The sequence below is a fragment of the Trichosurus vulpecula genome, chromosome 7 (genome assembly GCF_011100635.1).
Source record: "Trichosurus vulpecula isolate mTriVul1 chromosome 7, mTriVul1.pri, whole genome shotgun sequence".
Classification (NCBI taxonomy): domain Eukaryota; kingdom Metazoa; phylum Chordata; class Mammalia; order Diprotodontia; family Phalangeridae; genus Trichosurus; species Trichosurus vulpecula.
Window position 1 is genome coordinate 156,378,534 of NC_050579.1, and position 23,135 is coordinate 156,401,668.

At 41.4% G+C, this 23,135-nt stretch overlaps 1 protein-coding gene across 1 annotated transcript in view; it reads left to right on the forward strand.

The window, feature by feature from the left end:
* Positions 1–7,907: 7,907 nt before the first annotated feature.
* The window catches only part of METTL24 (methyltransferase like 24), a 171,440-nt gene continuing 156,212 nt past the window's right edge, over positions 7,908–23,135 (forward strand). The window contains exon 1 of the mRNA XM_036767909.1: positions 7,908–8,258. Within this exon, the coding sequence (XP_036623804.1) occupies positions 7,908–8,258 (351 nt within the window). The remainder of the gene's footprint in view (positions 8,259–23,135) is intronic.

Sequence of the window (23,135 nt, forward strand, 5' to 3'; positions counted from 1 at the left end):
TCTTACTCCAAAAGGAATACTTTTGCATCTTACTACTTCCTGTCTATGTTGTCGTTTATTCATTTTCTGTGTGTCCAACTCTCTGTGACCCCATTTGGGATTTTCTTAGCAGAGATACTGGAGTGGTTTGCCATTTCCTGCTCTAGCTCATTTTACAGATGAGGAAACTGAGGCAAAGAGGATTAAATGACTTGCCCCAGGGTCATACAGCTAGTAAGTGTCTGAGGCCTGATTTGAACTTAGGAAGATGAGTCTTCCTGACTCCTGGCTGGGCACTCCATTACCACACTATAGTACCACTTATCTACTCATAGCCTATCCATACTTGACTGGATTTTTCCTAACATACAGTACAATACCTTGTCCATAGCGTAGGGGTAGTGGGGTGTGAAGAGGAGAATAAACATTTATGTATCACTTACTGTGTGCCAACCACCGTGATAAGGGTTTTTACAAAAACTATCTGATTGGATTCTCACAATAACCCTTCAAGGTGTGTGCATGTGTGTGTGTGCTTGTGTGCTGTTATTATCCTCATTTTAAAGTTGAGGAAACTGAGGCAAGGATCACACAGCTAGTAAATATCTGAGGCCACATTTGAACCCAGGTCTTCCTTACTCCAGATCCAGCTCTCTGTCCACTGTGTCACTTAACAAGCAGTTAATAAATATTAAATTGAATCGAATTCTTTAAAATGTTGCCATTATCACTAGGTTTTTCTGTAAGTGCAACATTAAAATGGAAAGTATCACAGAACAAGGCAAAAGGTAAAGAAGTGTCCAGTTGTGCTCTTCGAGGTGTCCAGATGCTTCTTCCGGAGTCAGAAAGAACTGAGTTTAAATTCTGCCTCAGGAACTTTCTAGCTATGTGACCTTAGGCAAGTCATTTAACCCGTTTGCCTCATTTCATTCTCTATTATTGTCGTTGTTCAGTCATTTTCAATTGTGTTATATTCTTCATGACCCCGTCTGGGATTTTCTTAAAGTTTTTTTTTGGGGGGGGGGAGGGTGAGGGGAAGGGGAGGGCAGGGCAATTGGAGTTAAGTGACTTGCCCAAGGTCACACAGCTAGTAAGTGTGTCAAGCGTCTGAGGCTGCATTTGAACTCAGGTCCTCCTGACTCCAGGGCCGGTGCTCTACTCACTGCATCACCTAGCTGCGTGGCCCCCCCCCCCCCAATCTGGGATTTTCTTATCAAAGATCCTGGAGTGGTTTGCCAGTTCCTTCTCCAGCTCATTTTACATATGAGGAAACTGAGGCAAACAGGGTTGAGTGACTTGCCCAGGGTCGCACAGCTACTGTCTAAGGTCAGATTTGAATTCAGGAGGCTCAGTCTTCCTGATTCCGGTCTTCCTGATTCCTGATTCTACAATTTTCCCTAGAAGGCTTTCTTAAGAAAAAAAAGCTGTCGCTCACAATATGTTATTTTTTTTTTTTTGAGACTGGGTTTCCTTCTTTTGCTCAGGCTGGAAATGCAGCATTCAACTCATGAGTTGGGTTCAGGAGTGTATTGGAGCTAGCTCAAACCTGCTTGTGAGAACAAATAGTTGCATTTTCAGTGTGAGTATTTACACCCAGCATTCCATACACCATGTCCCCTCTAGAAAAGAAGGATGATAATAACACCTACCTCCCAGGGTTTTTTGAGGATCAAATCAAATAATCTTTATAAAGTGCTCTGCAAAACTTTAAGCATTAGATAAAAATGCTTCTTGTTATTTCTGCTATTACTGACAACCAAGAAACTGGTCTTCTCAGGTCAGCTGGAGTGAAGATTTTGGAACAGATGGCTCTCCATATAAAATATCTCAAATTAAACATAGCACTGTTATTAGGAGGGGGGGGGGCATAGCTTGTCTCTCTCTGCTGTCCAGGCTGTAAAGTTGCATAGGAATTAAAGGCTATAGTTCAAGCTAAGGCCTCTTACACATAAACACGGTATGTACAGGCTCAAAGACAGAAAGAAATACAGCCAGAAGTCCTAAAATAAACAAACAAATAGACTGTGGGAAAGTAAGGATTATAAAAGGAAAATACCCTCCTTCCCCCAATAAACCCTGGACTTCTAGCCTGGAGGCCTTACTGTGGTCTAATATACTGTGGTCACTGTGGTGACTGAGGAAGGGTGGGGAAGAAGGAAAGGGAAATATTTAGCAATAAAATAGATTTCTCTGTACCTCTGTAGGACAGCAAGGATGTATGTATTTAAAGGATTTTAAAAAAGTTAAATGGATTTGATTTTTATCATACCATGATCTTACAGAAGGCTAATTTTTTTAAAGTTCCACAACTGAGGGACATAAATATCTTGCTGTGTCTAATGATGTCAATTTTTTTTAAAAAAGCATTTGACTCTAGAACATAATTTTGCCTATAAGGCTTTCTTAAAAAAAGTTGTTGCTCACAATACATTATCATTTTTTTGAGACTGGGTTTCCCTCTTTTGCTCAGGCTGGAAATGCAGCCTTCTTCACTCATGAACTGGGTTCAGGAGTGTATTGGAGCCAGCTCAAGTTATCTTTACAGTGTGAGTATTTACAGCTGGCATATCAGCAAATTACAAGTCAGGGCTTAATTTGTTGTTTTGTTGACTTCTATAGCTAATAAAATGATGGAGACAAAGCTAGTAATGTAGATTAGCCTTAAAAGGGGGGGGGAGGGAAGAAAAAAAGGAAATTTACATGATAACTTTAATATAGATTTAAAAGGAATAGCAAGTTGTACATAATAGATTTGTAGTTTCATGGGCAATCTTTTTTTTGAATTATACCATATTATGGAAATGCTTGTTTTATTCCACAAATTAAAAAAATAAAAAAATTTTTAAAAAGGGATGTTGTGTATACAATTTTTTGGACAGTTGTTAAATATTTACCAGCATACCCCTGGCTGATCTGATTGGCATAGATGACACAGCCTACTCTGTCTTTTTCCAACCTAGGCTGCCCTCTGCACCCCCAGGGGCTCACCATTGTAGTACCAGACTTGGTGTAGATATCAGATCAGCTTTTGCCCTCCTGCATCTTAGACTTCCAGAGCATAAGCAATCAAAAAGCCTCAGTCTCCCAGTAGTGAGGATTACAAACCTGGACCGCCACACCCAGCCATTTTATTGGACTCTCTTATATATAGATCTGTACTATCTATAATACTATCTATAATACTCATCTCACTTACGAAGAGCAAATGCGATCATGCATATAAAGGAAGTCTGACATGTGGGAGCTGCACCTTCAGAGAGTACATCATGCCTGCCTGCTACCAACCCTCAAGCTAGAGGCAGTGGAGCCTCCTTCTGCTAAGACATAATGCCATGTAAGAGAAAGGTCCTGCTTCCTAATTCAGAGCAGGTGCAGGTACTCTGTTTCCAGGCTCCTTACCGTGTGAAGAACATTTTGTTTTGTGGCTGAGCTGGAACTGAAAATGCATTCAAAAGCATTCACCAGCCACATATTTCCTCTTCTCTTCCTGCCCATGGTTCAGTGAGGAGACAAGGACTTCTGTAAGTCCTTGGTAGGGAAAGAGGCATCAGGTCTTTATCTCCCCATCACCTTGTGGCCCATGAACACATGACCCTGCTGTTGTTGCTCATGTCTGTTGTCTCTATTTTTTCTACTCTTAGGTATAGTAATATTGGAGATGCAGAGGGCCTGACTCCAGGGGATCCAAATTATCAGCATGAGTGCAGATAAGGATGCCCCAGAGCTTATAAAGTATATGTATATATATATATATATATGTATATAACACATAGAATGCTGTATATATCATATATAAAGCTGTATATATTATATAATGCTATATATTATATATAATGCTATGCCTATACATACATACACATATATTATTTTGCAAGATATAAAGCACTACATTGTCAGTTATTATTCTTATTATTATTTCGGTGAGGTTATGGGTACCCCAGTGATAGAGTGCTGGGCCTGGAGTCAGGAAGACCTGAGTTCAAATCTAGCCTCAGACACATAATAGCTGTGTGGCTACTTGGGCATGTTGCTTAATCTATGTCTGCCTCAATTTCCTCATCTATAAAATGGGGATACTAGTAGCACCTATCTCCCAAGGTGATTGTGAGAATCAAGTGAGATCATAATTACAAAGCAATTAGCATGGTGTCTGGTACGTGTTTCGTTATTCAGTCATGTCTGACTCTTCATGACCCCATTCGGGATTTCCTTGGCAAACATATTGAAGTGGCTTACCATTTCCTTCTCTGGTGTGTCCCCATTTTGCAGGTGAGGAATTTAAGCAAATAGGGGTTGAGTGATATGCCCAAGGTCACACAGCTAATCAGTGTCTGAGGCTGCATTTGAACTCAGGTCTTCCTGACTCCAGGCCTGGAGCTCTATTCACTGCACCATTATGTGTAATAAAAATGTTAATATTAGTATTATTATAATTGAGTTTGGAACTGTTACCCTTCATTCACCTACTCAATTTCCTCCACTGTGCAACACAAAGTGGGGTGCAGGCACCTGATTGTTGCTGGCTCGATGAGGATCAAATTAGAGGATAAGTAAAATTTTTTATAACCATGAAGTACTTCATAGGTATAAGCTTATTGTTATAAATCTTCCCCTCCTGACATGCCCTATATACTAGCTTCATGATGTAGCAGAAAGAATGCTGGAGTTAGTAAAGCTCTGGGTTTGAATCTTGGCTCTATGTGAGATTTTTGGAAAGTAATTTCATTCCTTGGAGCTTTAGTTTATCCATCTTCCATAAACGGGAAAATAAGCCTGGTAATACCAACTTCACAAGGTGTACCTAGGGCAGGACTTTGCATTCGAGGTTAAGGGAACACCCCATAATTCTAGGTTCTCCTTATTCCCCACATACCTTGCATTTTCTTGCCTTTTATCCATACCATTCAGTAGTATGGAAACTTCCTGAAAGGCAGGAACCTGTTTCATTTTTGTCTTGGTTTCCTCAGTGCCTAGCACAATTACTGGCAGATTTAATAAATATTTGTTGTTGTTGGTGATCCCAGTGAGAAATGACATCAAGTGATATTGTCAAACAGGGAAACATATGTTACCTAAAGTAGCCATGGAAGTTTGAGGAGAGGTGAAGTTAGGAAGAGCCTCTGTGGTTAGTGGGATAATAAGTTAATTCAGGAAGTGTAAAAGGATTTCCTTGCAGTGGTGAGGGTTCAGCTGAGATTTTGTAACACAAATTTATAGTAGGCCCAGTCATCATGGTTCAATCAACAATTTTTTTAAAGTGCCTACTATGTGGTACAGCAGATAGGGTACTGGGTTTGAAGTCAGGAAGACTCATCTTCCTGAGTTCAAATCTGGCCTCAGACACTTACTAGCAGTATGACCCTGGGCAAGCCACTTAACCCTCTTTGCCTCAGTTACCTCATCTGTAAAATGAGTTGGAGAAGGAAATGGCAAGCCTCTCCAGTGTCTTTAACAAGAAAATCCCAAATGGGATCATGAAGAGTCAGACATGACTGAAAATAACTCAACGACAAGCACCTTGTGGAACAGGAGAAGTTTAAAGAAGCAGCCATCTAAATGCAAACAGCAACAAGGTAACCTGGTGTTCTGGACCTGGCTGTGACCAACAAAGAAATGATTGCTGACATAGAAACAACAGGAGCCTTGGGGGCAAGTGGCCCACTCCTCCATGGAGTTTGGAATAGAGAAGAGGAAAATGGGCATAGTAGTTTCATATATGAGACCTTCCATCTGTCCCTCTTTGCCTTTGTAAATGTGCTTTCTTCGTCTTAGCCTGGTGGAGTCCTTGGCTTCCTTCAAAACATGGTTCAGGTGCCACTTTCCACATGAGATCTTTCCTGAAACCCCAGTTATAGTAATCTCTCCCTCTTAAAATTATTTTCTACATATTTTTGTGTCTTCTTATTTGTTGTATACTCCTAGGTGGATATAAGCTCACTGAAGGCAGAGACTGATTTAAACTTTTTTTCTTAGTACCTACACAGACTGTTCTAGTGCCTTGAGCACAGGAATAATGAATACTTCTTGAATCAAATTAAATTAACTTGCTCTTGCTGCCCCTCCAGCTCATGACCAAAACAACTAAGAGTTAGTACAGGGTGGCTTCAGGAAGAATTTAGAGATCGGACCCTCTTATTTTGATTATTATGCATGTAGAAAGTACATTTATCCCTTCCATATCATGGGGATTATGGACGTTGGTGCCCCCACAACCTGGAAAATCTGCATAAAATTTTTTGGCCCTTCCCTTGTACTGGAGAAGAAGTCTGAATTATTATAATATTAAAAGGTAAAACATGTTGATATTATACAATACTATACATATATTTTATACAATTTTGAGTTTCTAAACTTTTTCTGTGTCATCTTCTGGCCTTTGGTGTTGTCTGTGGCTTCTGCAAAACTCCCCCTAAATTCCCATTTAATTCTGATGCTGACCTGTGATATATTGAAACTGCCACGAGGAAAGTTGTGATGTGCCAGGGATAACTGTACTAGGATTATTTTTAAAGGGAGAGAAACTGCAAACCTGAACTTAAGTTTGATCTATTTTTTATGTTATAATTAATGGCATGAGTTGAAAAGAGATTCTTGGGTTGCCATTTGCACTGCTGGAGGGAGGACCCACATGGATGAGATCACAGATCCATTGAAGTTTATGGCATAAACTGCTTGACAATTGGAATTTGTTCTGGCAATTTACCTGCCATTTTGTGCTTTCCTCATAGTTTGGTGAAGTTGGGGAGGGGGCTGGGAGGATGGTTAGAGGGGGTCTGGACCTATGATCTCATGCATGTGTCAAACTCCTGGTGTGGAAAGCAATAGCACAGGAGCACAGATGTATAGCTTAGAGGGGAACTCAGACCATCTAGTCCAACCTCTCATTTTAGACAGAGGAAACAGGCTCAGGGAGGTAAAGTAATTTGGCCAAAGTCTTATTTACACGTAATTAAGCCTCAGAGGCAGGAACTAAATCCAGCTTATTCCAGAGCCTGTGATCTTTTCCACTCTGTGGGATGCAGACTGGCAGCTGATCTATAATTTGTAGTCTGAGAGAATAGAATGTGACACTAAGAAGTTACATGATTGGTCCAAGATTACACAGCCAGTATATATGTTGAAGGTGGGACTTGAATCCAGATTTTTCTGACCTGAAGTTCGATTCCCTAGCCACTATCCCATTCAGCTTCTCACTTTTCCAACAACAATACAGACAATTAATTACCTTGCAGGATCCAATTACGAGCGTACCTTTGAGTGGGTATCTCTAGCCTGATCTAGAGCTGGAGAAAAGCACTGCTTCGCTCTACCCGCCCCACGTCCCCTCCCCCAACTTTAGTATGAAGCTCAGGTAGCACTGGGGTAAAGGGTCCTTGGGACAGTGGGCAGCCAGGCAGTGTCCTGCAGGTCCAGGGGTGGTCCATCTATCTCCGAGTCTGAGTGAGGACTCCAACCTGATTTGCATCCCTAGGCTTTCACCTCCCGCCCCCCTCCCCATCCCGCCTGCCCACCACCCTCAGCCCGCGCAGCCCAAAGTTGTGAGCTGACCGCCGTGGCCTCTGGATAAAGTTACGCAAAGGTTCCCATTGACTGTAAGGGAGGAAGGCGGGTCTGAGCTGCGTCCTGTGCCGGCCGAGGGGAGTTTCCAAACTTTGCAGCCAGAGAGCTCGGGTTCTCTTTCCAGATCCCTCGTTTCCTCCCTCACCCATCCCAGAGCTCCAGCCCGTTGCCTGCCTGCCCTGTGGGCTCGCTTGCCTGCCAAGGGATAGAAGAAAGGAGACAGAAAGGGAAGGAACGAGCTCGGGCAGCCCAGGGATGGGGGTAATCCCTGCTGCAGCGCGAGGTCCCATGAGGGAGAGCTTCCTCACTCCTCCACACATGGGGCTCTGAGCACCCTCCGTAGGACGGGCCCAGCCCAGCAAGGCAGGATGGCTAAGGAGAAACCGCTGTGGAGGTGCTGTGCCTTCCGCCTATGCCTGCTCTCTGCAGCGCTCCTTTTCTGCCTGCAGCTCACCCTGGAGCTGAGGCGCTCCTGGTCCTCAAGGGGCAGCGAGGGGCAGGCCGGACTGCCCTCCAGTAGCTCCCCGCCAGGCTGGCCAGATGCCCCAGCGCTGCGGCAGCTGCTGCCAAGGGTGCACCCGCCTCCCAGGGTGCACCTGCCACCGGGACACTCCCGGTCCCCAGCTGCCAGCAGGAGGCAGGTGACCTACTTAAGGAGCAACCGTCGAGGGGAGGAGGAGCTGGGCTGCTGCCCCCCAGGAGGGAGCAGTCACAAAAAGGTCAGTGACTGGCGAAGGGAGGGCAACTAGAGCCTTTTGGCGGGGGTTGGGGTCAGCAGATTACCACGTTTAAGACAGTTAGAGACAGTGACAATATCAACCTATCCAGTATCCTCTTCTGTCTCCACAGCAGCACTCCAGATGTGGCTTGATATTGAGAGGGAGGGAGAGGAAGAGGGAGAGAGAGAAAGGCCTAGCACCTCCTTTTCCCTCCTTAACCTAAGTTTTCTTTACAGCAGTGGTTGTCAGAGTGTGGTCCTGAGACCCTTTCAAAGAGTCCAGGAAGTCAAGATTATTTTCATATTACTGAGAAGTTATTTGCCCAGTAGAATAAAGTAACTGCCTGTCCCAAGTTTATTCCAACTGCCTGGACTTGCCAACTCTACATATCTGTGTGAAAATCTGTGGCTCGATTTTCTTCATATACTTCAACCAAAATAACTTATTATAATAGATTGAATGCAGAAGCAAAGTAGAGAATTCATCTGTCATCTATTAAATCAGACATTAAAGAGATTTGCAAAAGTATGTAAAACAATGCCACACTCTCATTAAATTTTTGTTTTTGAAAATATAGTTATTTTTCATAAAATGTTTTTTATGATAACATAATGGACTTATTTTAAAATAAATTAATATAGTAAAAATTTATCAGTTTAAAATTTTAAATATGCTAAATGTGGAGAGCTATAACTCACATAAACAAAAGCTCTTTGGGGTCCTCAATAATTCTTAAGAGTTTAAAAAGGTTCTCCAATTTTTTAAAAGTGTAATGGGCTCCTGAGACCAAAAAGTTTGAGAACTGTTACTGTACAGGTTTTCAAATTTCAGTTGCAGACCTGGTCTGTTAAGGATATGAGGTGGGTTGAAGAGAATTTTGTTACATGTAGTGAAAGAGCTGATTTTTCTCTTTCAGTCTTGCTCTCTCTTTCTCTGGCCTCTCCCTATCTCCTCTTGGAGCCCCAGACAAAGCTCCTGACTGTTTGAAAGTAGTGGTTGGGGGTGTGTGGTGATTGTGGTTGATTTGTCATACGATCAGTGTTTCAGAAGACCCCTCTGGAAAGCACTTTTTTTTAAAGAGACTGTGCTAGGTATTCCAATACTTCACCTCCACCTCAACCCTTTCCCGCCTCCATAACAAATACTTTATGCCAAGCATTTGGGGGGAGTATGTAAGTACAAAGTATTTTAGGAGTATGTAAGTATGAAGAAAATATCTTTAAGACATCATCTTTTGTCCAAGGGGTAGGAATACATATAGACATAGTTAAGCAGGCATGGAGTTTTTCTAGGCTTAAGTTCTCATAGTGCATCCTTCTTTTCTAGCAAGTGGTCTTTATTTTTAGAGTTTATTCAATGTATCCTGCTGAATCTCAAGGGAAAACATTATTCTTCGTGAACTTCAATGGACCTATAATCTCATGGCACTACTTACATTGGTGCAGTTTGCAATGCAATGCAATGCAGTCATCCTATTTGATTCTTGTCCTCATAAATAAATTGTCCAAAGAAATTCCTAATGGAGGCTATTGTGTGTGCATGTGTACCATGATTTGAGAACCAATGTAGTAGAGCATAATGGAAAGAACCCTTGGTTTGGAATCATAAGATCTGCCTTCAAATTCAAGTTATGTCACTCTCTACCTGTGGGACCTTGGCCAAGTTACCTTAACCTTTGAAAGGAAGAAGTAGAACTAAAGGAGCTCTGAGGTGACCTCTAACTCTAAATCTATGATCCCATTCTTTTCTTTTTTTCCCCTAATCTTTCATTTCCAGGATGATATCTTTTTATACTGATTCTTGCTTATGTAATATGGACATGAATTTCTCAGATCTTAATGTGAGCTCCCAGAGATGTTTCAGGCCCACAATGGTGAGCTAATTACTGCTAATTAGAGAAAGGTCCAGGTCATCAGGTTCCTGGAGGAGTTTGGCACCTAGATTTGGGTACTGTCAGGTGGTGTGAACTTGAAAAAGAAAAAGAGAGGAGCTATAGGGGACAAAGAAAAGGAAATAAGATAGGAGGAACAGCATGGAGAAGTGAGTGGAAGTATTAGGATATTCCTGAATTTGGAGAGGCTCACTGAGAGCTACAGTGGGAGTGAAAGGTTGGAAGGGGTAGCACATGATATATTGTGGCCATGGCTTCTTTCAGTCTTATAAGAGTTCTGCTGCCTAGAGAGCCAAGCTAAGAATCTGAAGCAAATTTAAGAGTTCTCCATGTTGTCTATTGAGAGTATGTTAAGGAGAGAAGGGAATTGGTTAGAATTTTTATTCCCTTCACAGGGGAGAAGGTTATATCCAATGGTATATAGAGAGCAGGGAGTGATTCTATTACTTCTTTTTATTGTTTTAGTGTCTCAAATGCTTTTGCTATTGGATTTGTTACTCTTCCATGGTCTGGTAATAGAGGATGCTTTATTGGGAGGAGGGCTTGGGCCATGAATTGCACAATTACCAAAAACAGCTGCACTGAGCTAGTAGTATAAAGTAGTTCAGAAACAGAACTGACAGAGAAGACAGGGGCCTACCTATTGTAGCTTCAAGGCACCTTTGGAAATATGCTGTAACCTACTCCTGTCTATGATAACTATCTCCATTGACTTTGTCTTACTAGCAATTTTCTCTGGAGAGGATATTTATTAAACATAAGTTGTACTGTGATCCATGGACTCCATTCCCATAGGTTCTGATTATCTAGCAAGAGTGCTACTACTTGAGGTTTCATAAATGAAAGTTGATGGAGAGAGCAATCCTGTATTGTGAATATGGCTATTCATAATTCTTGATGGGCTACTCCAAGGAACTGCAAGAAAATATGAATGAAATTTCTTGAGGGAAAGAATAGTACTCTATAACATCTAGTGCCTACCTAGCATAGCATCTAGAATTGAACAGGTATTTGGGAACATTAAGATGGTATCTAGTCAGAAGTATTTTGTTTTTACCTGACTCTCTTTAAAAAAAAGTTGGTTACCTCTGGCCTAAGCAGTTATGATTATATTTGAATGACCCATTAGATAACTATCCTTAGCCCAATCTATGTGCAATTTGGCTTTCAAGGCTCAGCTCACATACTACATTCTGCAAGAGGCCTTTCCTGGTCCCCCTTAATGCTAGTATTCTCCCTTTGAGAGCACCTTCAGTTTATTAGATATATCTTGTATGCTGCTTTTATTGGTCTTCTCCATCACATTGTGAGTTCCTTGAGAGCAAAAATGTTTTTTTTGCCACGTTTTGGTATCTCTAGCACTTAGCAGAGTTCTTGGTACAAAATAAATCCTTAATAAATGCTTGTTAACTTGACTTGTGGTCATGCACCCTGTACCATAATGATTCTGGTTTATTCTTTTTTGACTATACCCTCAACCTGTTTCCTTTGTAACTGAAGCAAGCATTTTAAAGATGACTGACATGGAGCATACATATTCTTATTAATTGAAAATTAATTGGATCTCTAAGGTGTAATCTAGTTACCTTGACCTTCATTGATTCAATTCAGCTCAGTTTGGTAAAGGAGTGCCAGCTTTGGAGTCAGAGCACCTGGGTTCAATTCCAAGCTCTTCTATTTACTGTTTATGTCACCTTGGGCAATTCATTTAATGTCTCTGGGCCCCAGTTTCCTATGTAAAATAAGAGTGTTGAATGTGATGGCCTTAAAGTCCCTTTCAACTCTAAGACTGTGATACCATAAAATACTTATAAAGTGTCTACTGTGTGCCAGACAACTACGGTCCATACAAAGGATATGCCTGTTTTCATGGACATAATGTCAAGCAGGGGGACCAAGGTATACACATGAGTAACCATCAAAGTGTATTGAGAGAAATACAAAGTGTAATATTGGTTCAGCATCTGGCATGCAGTAAGTGCTTAATACAGTTTTATTGATTGATTGACTTCAGGTGAGGAGCCAGTTTTGTGTTTCAAGAAAAGCCTTTAGGCACATTTCAGATACCATCTTCCTCTACAAAAACGTTATTTCATTCTCTCTAGCCCCCCAGTCAAAACAATCTTTTTATTTTTTTTTGATGGGGGGAAGGCAGGGCAATTGGGTTTAAGTGACTTGCCCAAGGTCACACAGCTAGTTAAGTGTGTCAAGCATCTGAGGCCGGATTTGAGCTCCAGTCCTCCTGACTTCAGGGCGGGTGCTCTACTTACTGTGCCACCTAGCTGCCCCTATAACAATCTTTTTCTTTTCATACTCTAAGATCACATTATCTGGATCTTCCTTTTGTCCTTTCCACAATCTAACCTTTATACTTAGTTGTGTACATGTTGTAGCTCCTCATGAGACTTTAACGCAGGGGCTGCAACCATTTTTGCATCGTCTTTGCCTAGCATAGGGCTATGCACCTAGTTAAATGCTTAAGAAATGTTTATTTTTGAGTTGAATGGAATTGAATGGAGAAGGTAACATTTGAACCGGGTCTCTATGGGTAGGAATTCACTACCATGGGTGGAACTGGTTCTGGGGGACGTGAAATGCTTTCCAGATAGAAAGGATGACTTAAGCAACAGCCTGGGGCCTTAAAATCTCTCAGTGATATTGCCATACTTTCTTCATTAACTTCTTGGCTTACTACCAACACCAACTCCTTCCACCTTCCCTTACTCAGAGTTGTTTTTGTTGTTCAGTTGTTTCAGTCATGTGCAACTCTCTGTGACCCCATTTGGGGTTTTCTTGGCAAAGATGCTAGAGCAGTTTGCTATTTCCTTCTTCAGGTCATTTTACAGTTGAGTACTTAGGTTCAAATCCCACCTCTCATTTTTACTACCAGTGTGATTTTGGGCAAATCTGGACCTCAGCTTCCTTATCTTTAAAATGGATTTAGACTGGCAGCTTCTGAGATTACTCGTGTAGTCCTAGGTCTACGATCCTATGACCTTATAAGTTTGTTTTTGCATTGTTAATAGCTAACTTTTACTCTTGCATTCTAGGTTTGAACTTTCCTTGATTACATGTAGCATCTCCTCTGAGGTTATACCAATTAATTCATACTAACATATTGGATCCCCGGTGTGTGTGTGTGTGTGTGTGTGTGTGTGTGTGTGTGTGTGTGTGTGGAGGGGTGGTGGTGGTGGTTAGGATGTGACTATTCCTAAGCTCAAGACACTCTGTGGGTCTTAATTCCTAAAATGATAGCTCATGTGCCCTCATCAGTGTGCTTAATAGCACAATTAGCTCCAAGTAAAGGCTTTTACTGAGATAGTATCCTGAGAGCGGTTACTATAAAAGATTTCCTTCATAAACCCTCTCCAGCAACTGCAAACATTAGTGAGAAGAGTGGACACAAAGGGGACACACATGATGCAGGAAACTCATGTTTCTCGTAGTACAGGGCCCCAATTTTCTTTAACATCTCATGGTATTCTCATATTATCCCTCCAGGCTGTGTCTCTATTGGGCCGATCATTCAGCTTGGCTCCATGGGTCTGTTTCTCACAGAAGCTCAGCTCCTGATGGCCAAGGCTAGCACTCTTCTCTATCACAAGAGGTTACATTTCTCAGAGTTGCCTCCTGCCTCCATTCTGACTGGGTTTACTTTCTGCTGTGTGTGGTATCCCTTACTGGGCAACTAGTTCCTGTGATAAATGTTATAGCCAATGGAGAAGGGAAGAGAGAAAAATTCCCTCTTTCCACCCATGAGAGGAAAGGAATTATTTTCCTTCAAGGGCTGAGTCTTCCTTTCATAACTGGTGATCTTCTCCACTGCTGGAGGACATAAAATAGATTTTTCTGACTCTAGGCCCTGCGCTCTAACCACTGAATAACCTAGCTGCTAATCAAAACAAATCCTATCCTTCTGCATGACCAGCTTTTAACTACTTGAAGACAGCTGTCAGATCTCCCCTAAATCTTCTCTTTTCTCTTAACTAAACAACTCCTAATTTTTAAAAACTGATCCTTGGATAAGATATTTTCTGGTCAGTTCACTATCTTAGCTGCTGTCTTTCAGATGGGCTCTCTCTTGTCCATGTCTCTTAAAATGTAGCTGAACCAGGGCACAGTACAGGGGAAATAGTATCCCTTGTTTTGCCTTCTATTCATGATGCCTAGGATAGCCTTACCTTTTTTAACTCCTGTGTCACATTGTTGCTTCATATTTGGCTCAAAGTACACCCAACTCTCCAGATTGTCTTTTACAGAAATTATTGTCTACCTATGTCTCCTCCACTTCGTACTTAAAGATGAACTCTTTATTTGTCCATATTAAATTTCTTTTTTTTTCTTTTCTAGATTTGACCTGTTGTGGACTCTGTCTTCCAATGTGTTTTATATCCCTTAAATCTTCATATCAGCTGCAGATTTCACGAGTATAGTATCTGTGCTTTTGTCTAAGGCATCCCTTGGGGGCCTCTTCCTACATTTCCAGTCTAATGACATCTGTCAGCCCCACATACTCTGCCATCTAGTGACACAGGCCCCCTTCCTCCTCCACAAACTAGACCTTCCATCTTTTGACACTGGGCATTTTCACTGACCGTCCCTCATGCATAGGATTCTCTCCCTCCTCATCTTAGCCTCCAGACTCCCCTGGTTTCCTTCAAGTCTTATATAAAGTCTTATCTTCTACAAGAAACCTTTCCCAACCTTCCTTAATGCTAATGCCTCCCCTCTGTTGATTAGCTGCAATTTATCCTGCATATAACTTGTTTGTAAGTAGTTGTTTTTATGGTGTTTCTCTCTTTGGACTGTGAGATCGTTGAGAATAGGGGCTGTGTTTCACCTTTCTTCATATCCCCAGCATTTAGCACAGGAACTAGGAAGTGCTTAATAAATACTTAATGACTGATGACAATGTTGACTGCCCAGGACCAAGGACAGATCCCAGGGCTCTGCTAGTGACCTCTCCAAGATAGCAGAGACTTGTTAATAATGAATCTTTGGGTATGGTTATTCAATCAGTTCCAAACTCACATAACTTTACTAGAATGTAGCCCATGTATCTTCACTGTGTCCACAAAGATAACATGAGATACTTTGTTGAATGTTTGGCTGAAATATAGCTATAATAGTTCTCTGATCTACCAATCTAGTTATCTTGTCAGTTGGTCAATAAATATTTATTAAGTGCTACTATGTGCCAGGCACTGTGGTAAGTCCTGGAGGTACAAATAAGAAAAAAGAAAGACAGTCTCTGCCTTCAAAGGGCTAATGTTGCAGACTAATGGGTGAAGACAACACACAATAGAAAGGTGAAAAATAGAGGGGGTGGGAAAAAGGGAAGGGCAAAGTATCAGGCAGGATAGAGAAGTCAAGGAAGTCCAAAAGGAGTGCCATGGATGAAGAAAATGCATCTAGTTGGGCAAGACTTGTTCTTGAAGATATGCTGCTTTTATTTGTCACTGCTTCCCTTTCTAAATGCTCATAAATGACTCCTTTAATTATATGATCTATAATTTTGGCAGAAACTGATATCAAGTTCATTGGTTTGTAGTTTGCAAATGCTACATTCTCTCTCTCTCTCTCTCTCTCTCTCTCTCTCTCTCTCTCTCTCTCTCTCTCAAATTGGGACATATTCTTTTACAAAATCTTTCAGAGATTACTGATCACATCCACCAGTCCTTTCAGTACATTAGGACACAGTGTATTGGGGCCTGGGGACAGTGAGGTGGCAAAGTGGATAGAGTGCCAGGACTGGAGTTAAGAAGACTCATCTTCCTGAGTTCAAATCTGGCCTCAGACACTTACTAGCTCTGTGACCCTGGGCAAGTCACTTAAGCTTCTTTGCCTCAGTTTGCTCACCTGAAAAATAAGCTGGAGAAGGAAATGGCAAACTACTCCAATATCTTTTCCAAGAAAAGAAAAGTTCCACACAACTGAAACAACTGAACAACAACGTATCTGGGCCTGGGGACTTGAAGTCGCAGGAGGTCGCCATATGCTTTCTGACTGACTTCTCGCTTGGGTTCTCATTCCTTGCTAATTATTTTTCTTCTATTCTATTCTATTCTCAAAAACAGAAGCAAAATACAAATATAAACTTTTTTAAAATTGAGTAATTCAGTCTTCTCAGATCCATTATCATCAGCCCAACCACCCCTCCTCTCTTCCCAATATACCCAATAAAACTGTCTCACTTACCCTTATATCACTCACCAGCCACAGTTCTGTTGGGGCTATATTTTTGACCCAATCCTTATAAATTTATCATCCACATCATACTCCTTTGATGTGGGTATAATCCAAGGCTGTCTCCTCAGTCCTCTTCTCTATCTGCATGTCCTCACTTGGTGACCTTCTCAGAAGTTTAATTTGGCAGCTAGGCAGTAAAGTGGATAGTATGTTGTTGTTGTTGAGTCATTTCAGTCATGTCTGACTCTTTGTGACTCCACTTGGGCCTTTCTTGGCAAAGATGTTAGAGTGGTTTGCCATTTCCTTCTCTAGCTCATTATACAGATGAGAAACCGAGGCCAACTGGGTTAAGTGACTTGCCCAGGGTCACACAGCTAGTGTTTGAATGTCTGAGGCCAGATATGAACTCAGGAAGATGAGTCTTTCTGACTTCAGGCCCAGCACAGGAGCCACCACCAATCATCTTGACTTTGACTCGCCAGTGGACTTAGATGACTCTAGAGGAGAGAGTGAGGCTGATGACTTTATGTAGCTCTGCCTCACTTAAAACCAATGCATGCAAGTCAAAACATCACTCCTGTGACTTCACTGGTGCTCTTTGAGAATGAAGGATGAACAGCAATAACAGACTTCTCCGTTCTCTATTCTACCTCTACTACCTGTGTGACCCTGACCAAGTTATTTAACACCTATCTGTCTTGGTCTCTTCCTTCATAAAATGGGGGTGATAATAACACTACCTCCCAGGGTTGTTGAGAGGATAAGATATCTATAAGGTGACTTGCAAATCTTAAAGTGATTTTTAAATGCATGATTATTATCCTCATCTTTGTAGATAATTATCATCTACCTAGATTAGGTCCGGATCACTATATCTAGCCTGTCTCTCTCTTGACCTCTAGTCCCTCATCACCTACTACCTATCTTACACTATACTGTGTCCTATAGGCATCTCAAACTTGACATATCCTCACTTCTGCCCTGAAATCCTTCTGGTCATCAAGGGCTTTGGGACATCCAGCAAGTCTAAAGGGATCTGACTTCATGAGAGCAGGTTGGTTTTCTTTTTTTTGGTCTTTATGTGACCAGAAAGCCATGTCAACATTGTTAGAAGCTACCAGGAAGCTGCTCCAATAAAGACTAACTGGGCTTGAGCCTTGATCCCCTTGGCCAATCAAGCCTTGGGGACAGCTTCCTTATATTTTAGAAAAAGGATTGACCTAACTTACTTAGGGGAGGGACTCTGGTACATAATGATCATATCTCTTTCTGCTTCAGGATTTTCCTTCCCAGCCTCCTAATACTTGCATACAAATGGTCAAGGATGTGGGTCTGTTAAGTATTGGAATACAACTAAAATAAATAAATAAATTAAAATGACACTATGTCCTAGCTCTGAGAAATTTTAAATTCCACTAGGGGGAGGGGCAGATATATCCTATTCACAAAAAATTATAATATAAGAGGGTATGACAGGGGTAATGAGGGCTATAGGAAAATCTGAGGAGGGAAAGAATGCTGAGGGGATAAGGAAAGTCTTGATTCATAACAGGGTAGAAAGAGTCAGTTGTGAAGTTAATTTAAAATGATATAAGTTAGTAAGCTACATGTTGGACTGCTTAACATATTACACCATCCTACTTAAATTTTGTTTGTTGAGAAATAAATCACTTGGCTTTTTGATCATGGTGCTTTAGGCATTAACCCAATTTAGTGTTTGAAGAAGGAAAAAAATTATTTTGATTTTTGAGGCAGGCCCTGCATGTGAATGAGAATTCGCATGGAATAATTTGTCTGCTGAGTATTATTTCTTCTTGCTGTACTTCCTTTCCAGGTGTTTCAGGCTCAGAATTTTCTGCAATTAAATGGCCAGTTTAATCATAGCCTATGTCTCTTCCTGTGGAAAGTAATCTGTAATAGAGAAAAAAGTGAAGACTACTCTGCAAATAATTCTCCTCCTCTTTCCCCATTCCTTCATTTACCAAAGTTTTTTTAAAAGGAAAACTACTTCTTGATCTCTCCTCCTTGATTATACTAAATGTTTAAAGTCTATTTCCTATCAATTTGACAAGGGCACTCCATACTGTGCAAGTTATGAATTTATAACTTGTATAGTAGATAATCAGATTGCACATATTTTAGGTATCTGGTAGTTATTTTAAATGGGATTTCCTTTTTTATTATTCATGGATTTTGTTGTTGTTATATAGAGATACCATTGATTTTTGAGGGCTTATTTTGTAGGCTGAAACTTTACTAAAGCTATTGTCCCAATTAGTTTCTTGGCTAATTCTCATGGATTTTCTCAGTGAACCTGACGTATCGATGGCAAATGGGGTAGTCTTGTCTCCTTTTTACCTATCTTTAAGCCCTTCATTTCTTTCTCTTGTTTTATTTCTATTGCTGGCATTTCTAGAACTATGTCAAATGATAGCAGAAAAATGGAAAAAAGATTCTTTATGCCTGTATTTACTAGGAAAACTGCTGGTGTGTTTCCCCATTGTCTATAATGGGCACAGTAGATAATCAAGGAATAATCTGTTTATTTGTAAGATCCTAGAAAGAAATTTTAAGACTGTGTAATGGGGGGCAGCGGGGGGAAGCTAGGTGGCCCAGTGAGTAGAGGACAGGCCCTGGAGTCAGGAGAACCTGAGTTCAAATGCGGCCTCAGACACTTGACACACTTACTAGCTGTGTGACCTTGGGCAAGTCACTTAACCCCAATTCCCCTGCCTTCCCCCCTCCAAAAATAGGGGATATAATTAGAGCTTTTAATCTAGTAGTCTGGTAATGGTTTAAGATCTCAGGACTTAGAGCTAGAAAGAACCTGAGAGATCATCTAGTCTAACTTCTTCATTGTAGATAGGAGGATATTGAGGCCCAGAGAGATTAAATGACTTGTCGTGGTCACGCAATGCAAAGGGACAGGATTTGAAATCCAGATCCTTTGACACAACATCCAAAACTCTTTTCAAGGCCCTGACTCTAGAGGTAGAGAACCTGAGTTCAAATCCTGCTTTCAATACTGCCTGTGTGACTTTAGGCAAGTTATAAGATCTCTGGACCTCAGTTTCCTCACCTATAAAACGAAGAGGTTGGAATGTTGTTGTTCAGTTGTGTCCAACTCTTCTTTGTGATCCTACTTTTGGGGAGGCAAATTTACTGGAGTGGTTTGCCATTTCCTTCTCCAGCTCATTTTACAGATGAGGAAACTGAGGCAAACAGGGCTAAAAGTGACTTGCCCAGGGTCACGCAGCTAGTAATTGTCTGAGGCTGGATTTGAACTCAGGCGTATGAGTCTTCCTGACTCTAGGACCAGTGCTCCATCCACTGTGCCACCTAGCTGCCTGTAGAGGGTAGAATAGATTACTTCTAAGATCCTTCCAGTTCTAAATCTGTGCTCCTGTGATCCTAAGAATTCCCTTCTTCTCTATTCCTCCTTTCTTCTGAAGGTTTTTTTGCTTCCATGTTTTTACTTTGTCCTTTATAGGATTTGTGGTACCTTGTGCAGCTGTGGGCTAGATTCTAATGCATGGTAGTGTTTGTTGAGACTAAGTTTCTGTCCCCAAAACAAACTGCCAGGTATAGTTGCCATGCTGTGTTGATTTTTTTTTTGCATCTACTTGGGAGCCTAACAACGACAACAATAAAAGACTTCTACTGCCTTATCTCAACCAGATTTCCTATGCTTTTGTATACGTCTTGGCATTTAATGTACTGGAGAGGAATTTGACTTCTGAGCCATAAAGATACAGAATTAGTAACTTGGCCATGTGATGATTTGGTTTGCTTCAGTGCCTTCATTGCAGCATGCCAAAAAGCCAGCTGTTGACTTTACTGCTGTAAAGATCATACCACACACTTGGCTCCCCGAGCCCTTGGTAGTTATCCAGGAAGGAAGAGGAAGAATGGTACAGCATGCCTCCCCCACCCCCGCCGTGGGATGTATCATTCCTTAAAAATTATATTTTTTTAAAAAAAGCATCCTTGAAAATACAGTCAAATTACCAGTAAAATAGAGCATTGGCAACACATTTCAAATGCTGGGTTTTTTTTCCCCTCTGTGAATATACCTGGGCTTGTCAGGGAGCTAAATGTCACTCTCCTAACATTGTCCTTAGGAACCAAATAATTTTAATTTCCAACTCAGTAGTTGAAGGTAATTGCATGAGGTACAGGATATGTGGGTGTGAAAGCTTGGTTGCTTAGTATTGTAGAGAATAGCAGGGTGTGCAATTCTGAGCTGTAGGACGGGGTGTATTAAACTCCCTTTCCAACCTATAGTTCCTTGGAGGGAGATGGGTGGAAGGGGGGAACATAGCCATTGTTCTTCAGCAGAGGGAGTGGTAGTTCTGAGGCTCTTGTGTGGAGTTTGTTCATTTTAATCCTCTCCAGAGAAACAATACAGTATCAGTTTTCTGAAGTGCTGGTAGGATTCCCTTTGCAGTTCTGTGGAAAGAATGGAAAGCATATTTTGAAATGATACCATTCAGGTTGGCAGACTTAAAAAGGCTTTTGCCTTGAAGCTTTTCCAACTGGACAGTGTCCCCTTCAGAATCCTTCTACTGAGAAGGCATTTATAATAGGACTCATGGTCAGTAAGTAAACTGGACCATGCCACACTTACCATGAGACAGACATGAAAAGCAGGTGTCTACTAGCAAAGATAATCCTGTTTTAAAAGCATTCCTCAGGGTATCCCCCATTTGGTTCCACTTACGGGAGGAGTGGAGGCCTCTGCAAAAAGTGTGTGTGTGTGTGTGTGTGTGTGTGTGTGTGTGTGTGTGTGTGTGTGTGTGAGAGAGAGAGAGACAGAGAGAGAGAGACAGAGACAGAGACAGATAGAGACAGATAGACACACAGAGACAGAGATAGAGACAGACAGACACACAGAGACAGAGATAGACAGATAGACAGACAGACAGACAGACACACAGAATTTCTGCCTGATGGCTCAATAAAATTTTGTTTTTAGCTTGTGTTTTGCGCTCTTTTGTCTATGGAAACACATGCTTTTAGTTAATAATAGTAATAATATCTAATATTTAGCACTGTGCTGAGCTCTTTACAAAGAGCTTAAGAGTTAAGGAATATTATTATCCCCATTTTCAGATGAGGAAACTGAGGCAAATAGAGTTCAAGTGACTTGCCCAGGGTCACACAGCTAGTCTGAGTTTAGATTTGAACTTGGGTCTTGCTGACTCCAGGCCTGGTGCTGTATCCACTGTGCCACTCAACTGTCCCTAAACTTGAGTTTGTCAAGACCAAAGGTCTCTCTTCTGCAAAATGAGAAGCTGATTTAGTGCAGCCAAAACCAAGGGGCAGGTATGACATGGGAAGATGTGTACTAGTGAAAGCGGGTCTGTTTTTAACTCACTCACACTTACAATCGCTGTAGAGACAGAGGTTTGAGCAGAGTTTGGTGTTATTTGTTGTTTCCCACTCCCCTCCCCTCCTCATGAATGTATATTAACTTCAATACCCCAAGCAGGTATGAGTTCATTCACAGGTTACACTCTATATCAAGCAGGGCCCCCTCCATGTCTCAGATGAAAATTGTTTTATGAGTTGATGTGACCAAAATAAATTCTTGGTGGCCAATATGCATGAGTTCTCTGAAGCTAAGGAGGTTCATTCTCCAATGATGGGCGAGAAGCTGACACCAGATGGGCCGTTAGGAGTTAATATTTCACTGATGTGCCTTTTAAGAACCAAACATTATCTCTCTTCTATGATGTAGCATTGGACTTTATCAGATGGAGGCAGCTAGGTGGCATCCTGGAAAGAGTGTTGAACATGGAGCCTAGAAGACCTGAGTTCAAATCCTGTCTCACACACTAGCTGTGCGACCCTGGGAAAATTGCTTAACCTCTCTGTTCCTCAGTTTCTGTAAAATGGTGATGATGATAGCACGTAAATCACAGAGCTACTTTGAGGATCAAATAAGATAACTTACGGAAAGCACTTTGCAAGCCTCAAAGTGCTATACAAACATTAGCTATTATAATTATTATTTCAGAAAAAAAATCTGATAAAAGTATTACCATCTGTCCTACCGTTGTACCTTAAGTACCCTTGGGCCTTGCCATCTACAGCAAGGTATAAGTAGGTGGTGCAGTGGATAGAACCCCGGACTTAGAATCAGGAAGACCCAAGTACAAATCCAGCCTCAGACACCTACTAAGTTGTATGACCCTGAGCGAGTCACTTAACTTGGGTCTCCCTCAGTTTCCTTACCTGTAAAATTTGGATAATAATAACAGGGTTGTTGTAAGGATCAAATGAGATAATAATTGTAAAGCACCTAGCACAGTGCCTGGCACATAGCAAGCACTATTTAAATGTTAGCTATCATCTTCATCATCATCACCATCACCATCACCATCACCATCACCATCACCATCACCATCACCATCACCATCACCACCTACCTTGCTACAATACTCATCTGTATTACAAGAGGGTTGGACTTGGTGGCTTAGGAGATTCCTTCCAGCTCTAAGTCTGTGATACTTTCAAATCTCCGGAGCCCCCAAGCCCCTTCTAACTTGTCTTGGAATTTTGTCTCGCTGGCAGCTCTATGGCTGACTGAATATATATGCATCTCACGTGATACTCCATTTTAATGAAGTCTGATTGAGTCTTCCCAGAGGACAAAATTCTAAAGGGAACCAGAGACCTGAGTTTTGAACGACAGTGAAAAGACATGACTTGATTCATCTCTCCTAAGCAATGCTGTGGCATATCATGGAGTGTGTCCTTTGGACATTATTTATCTTAGTTTCTTTGTACGTAGC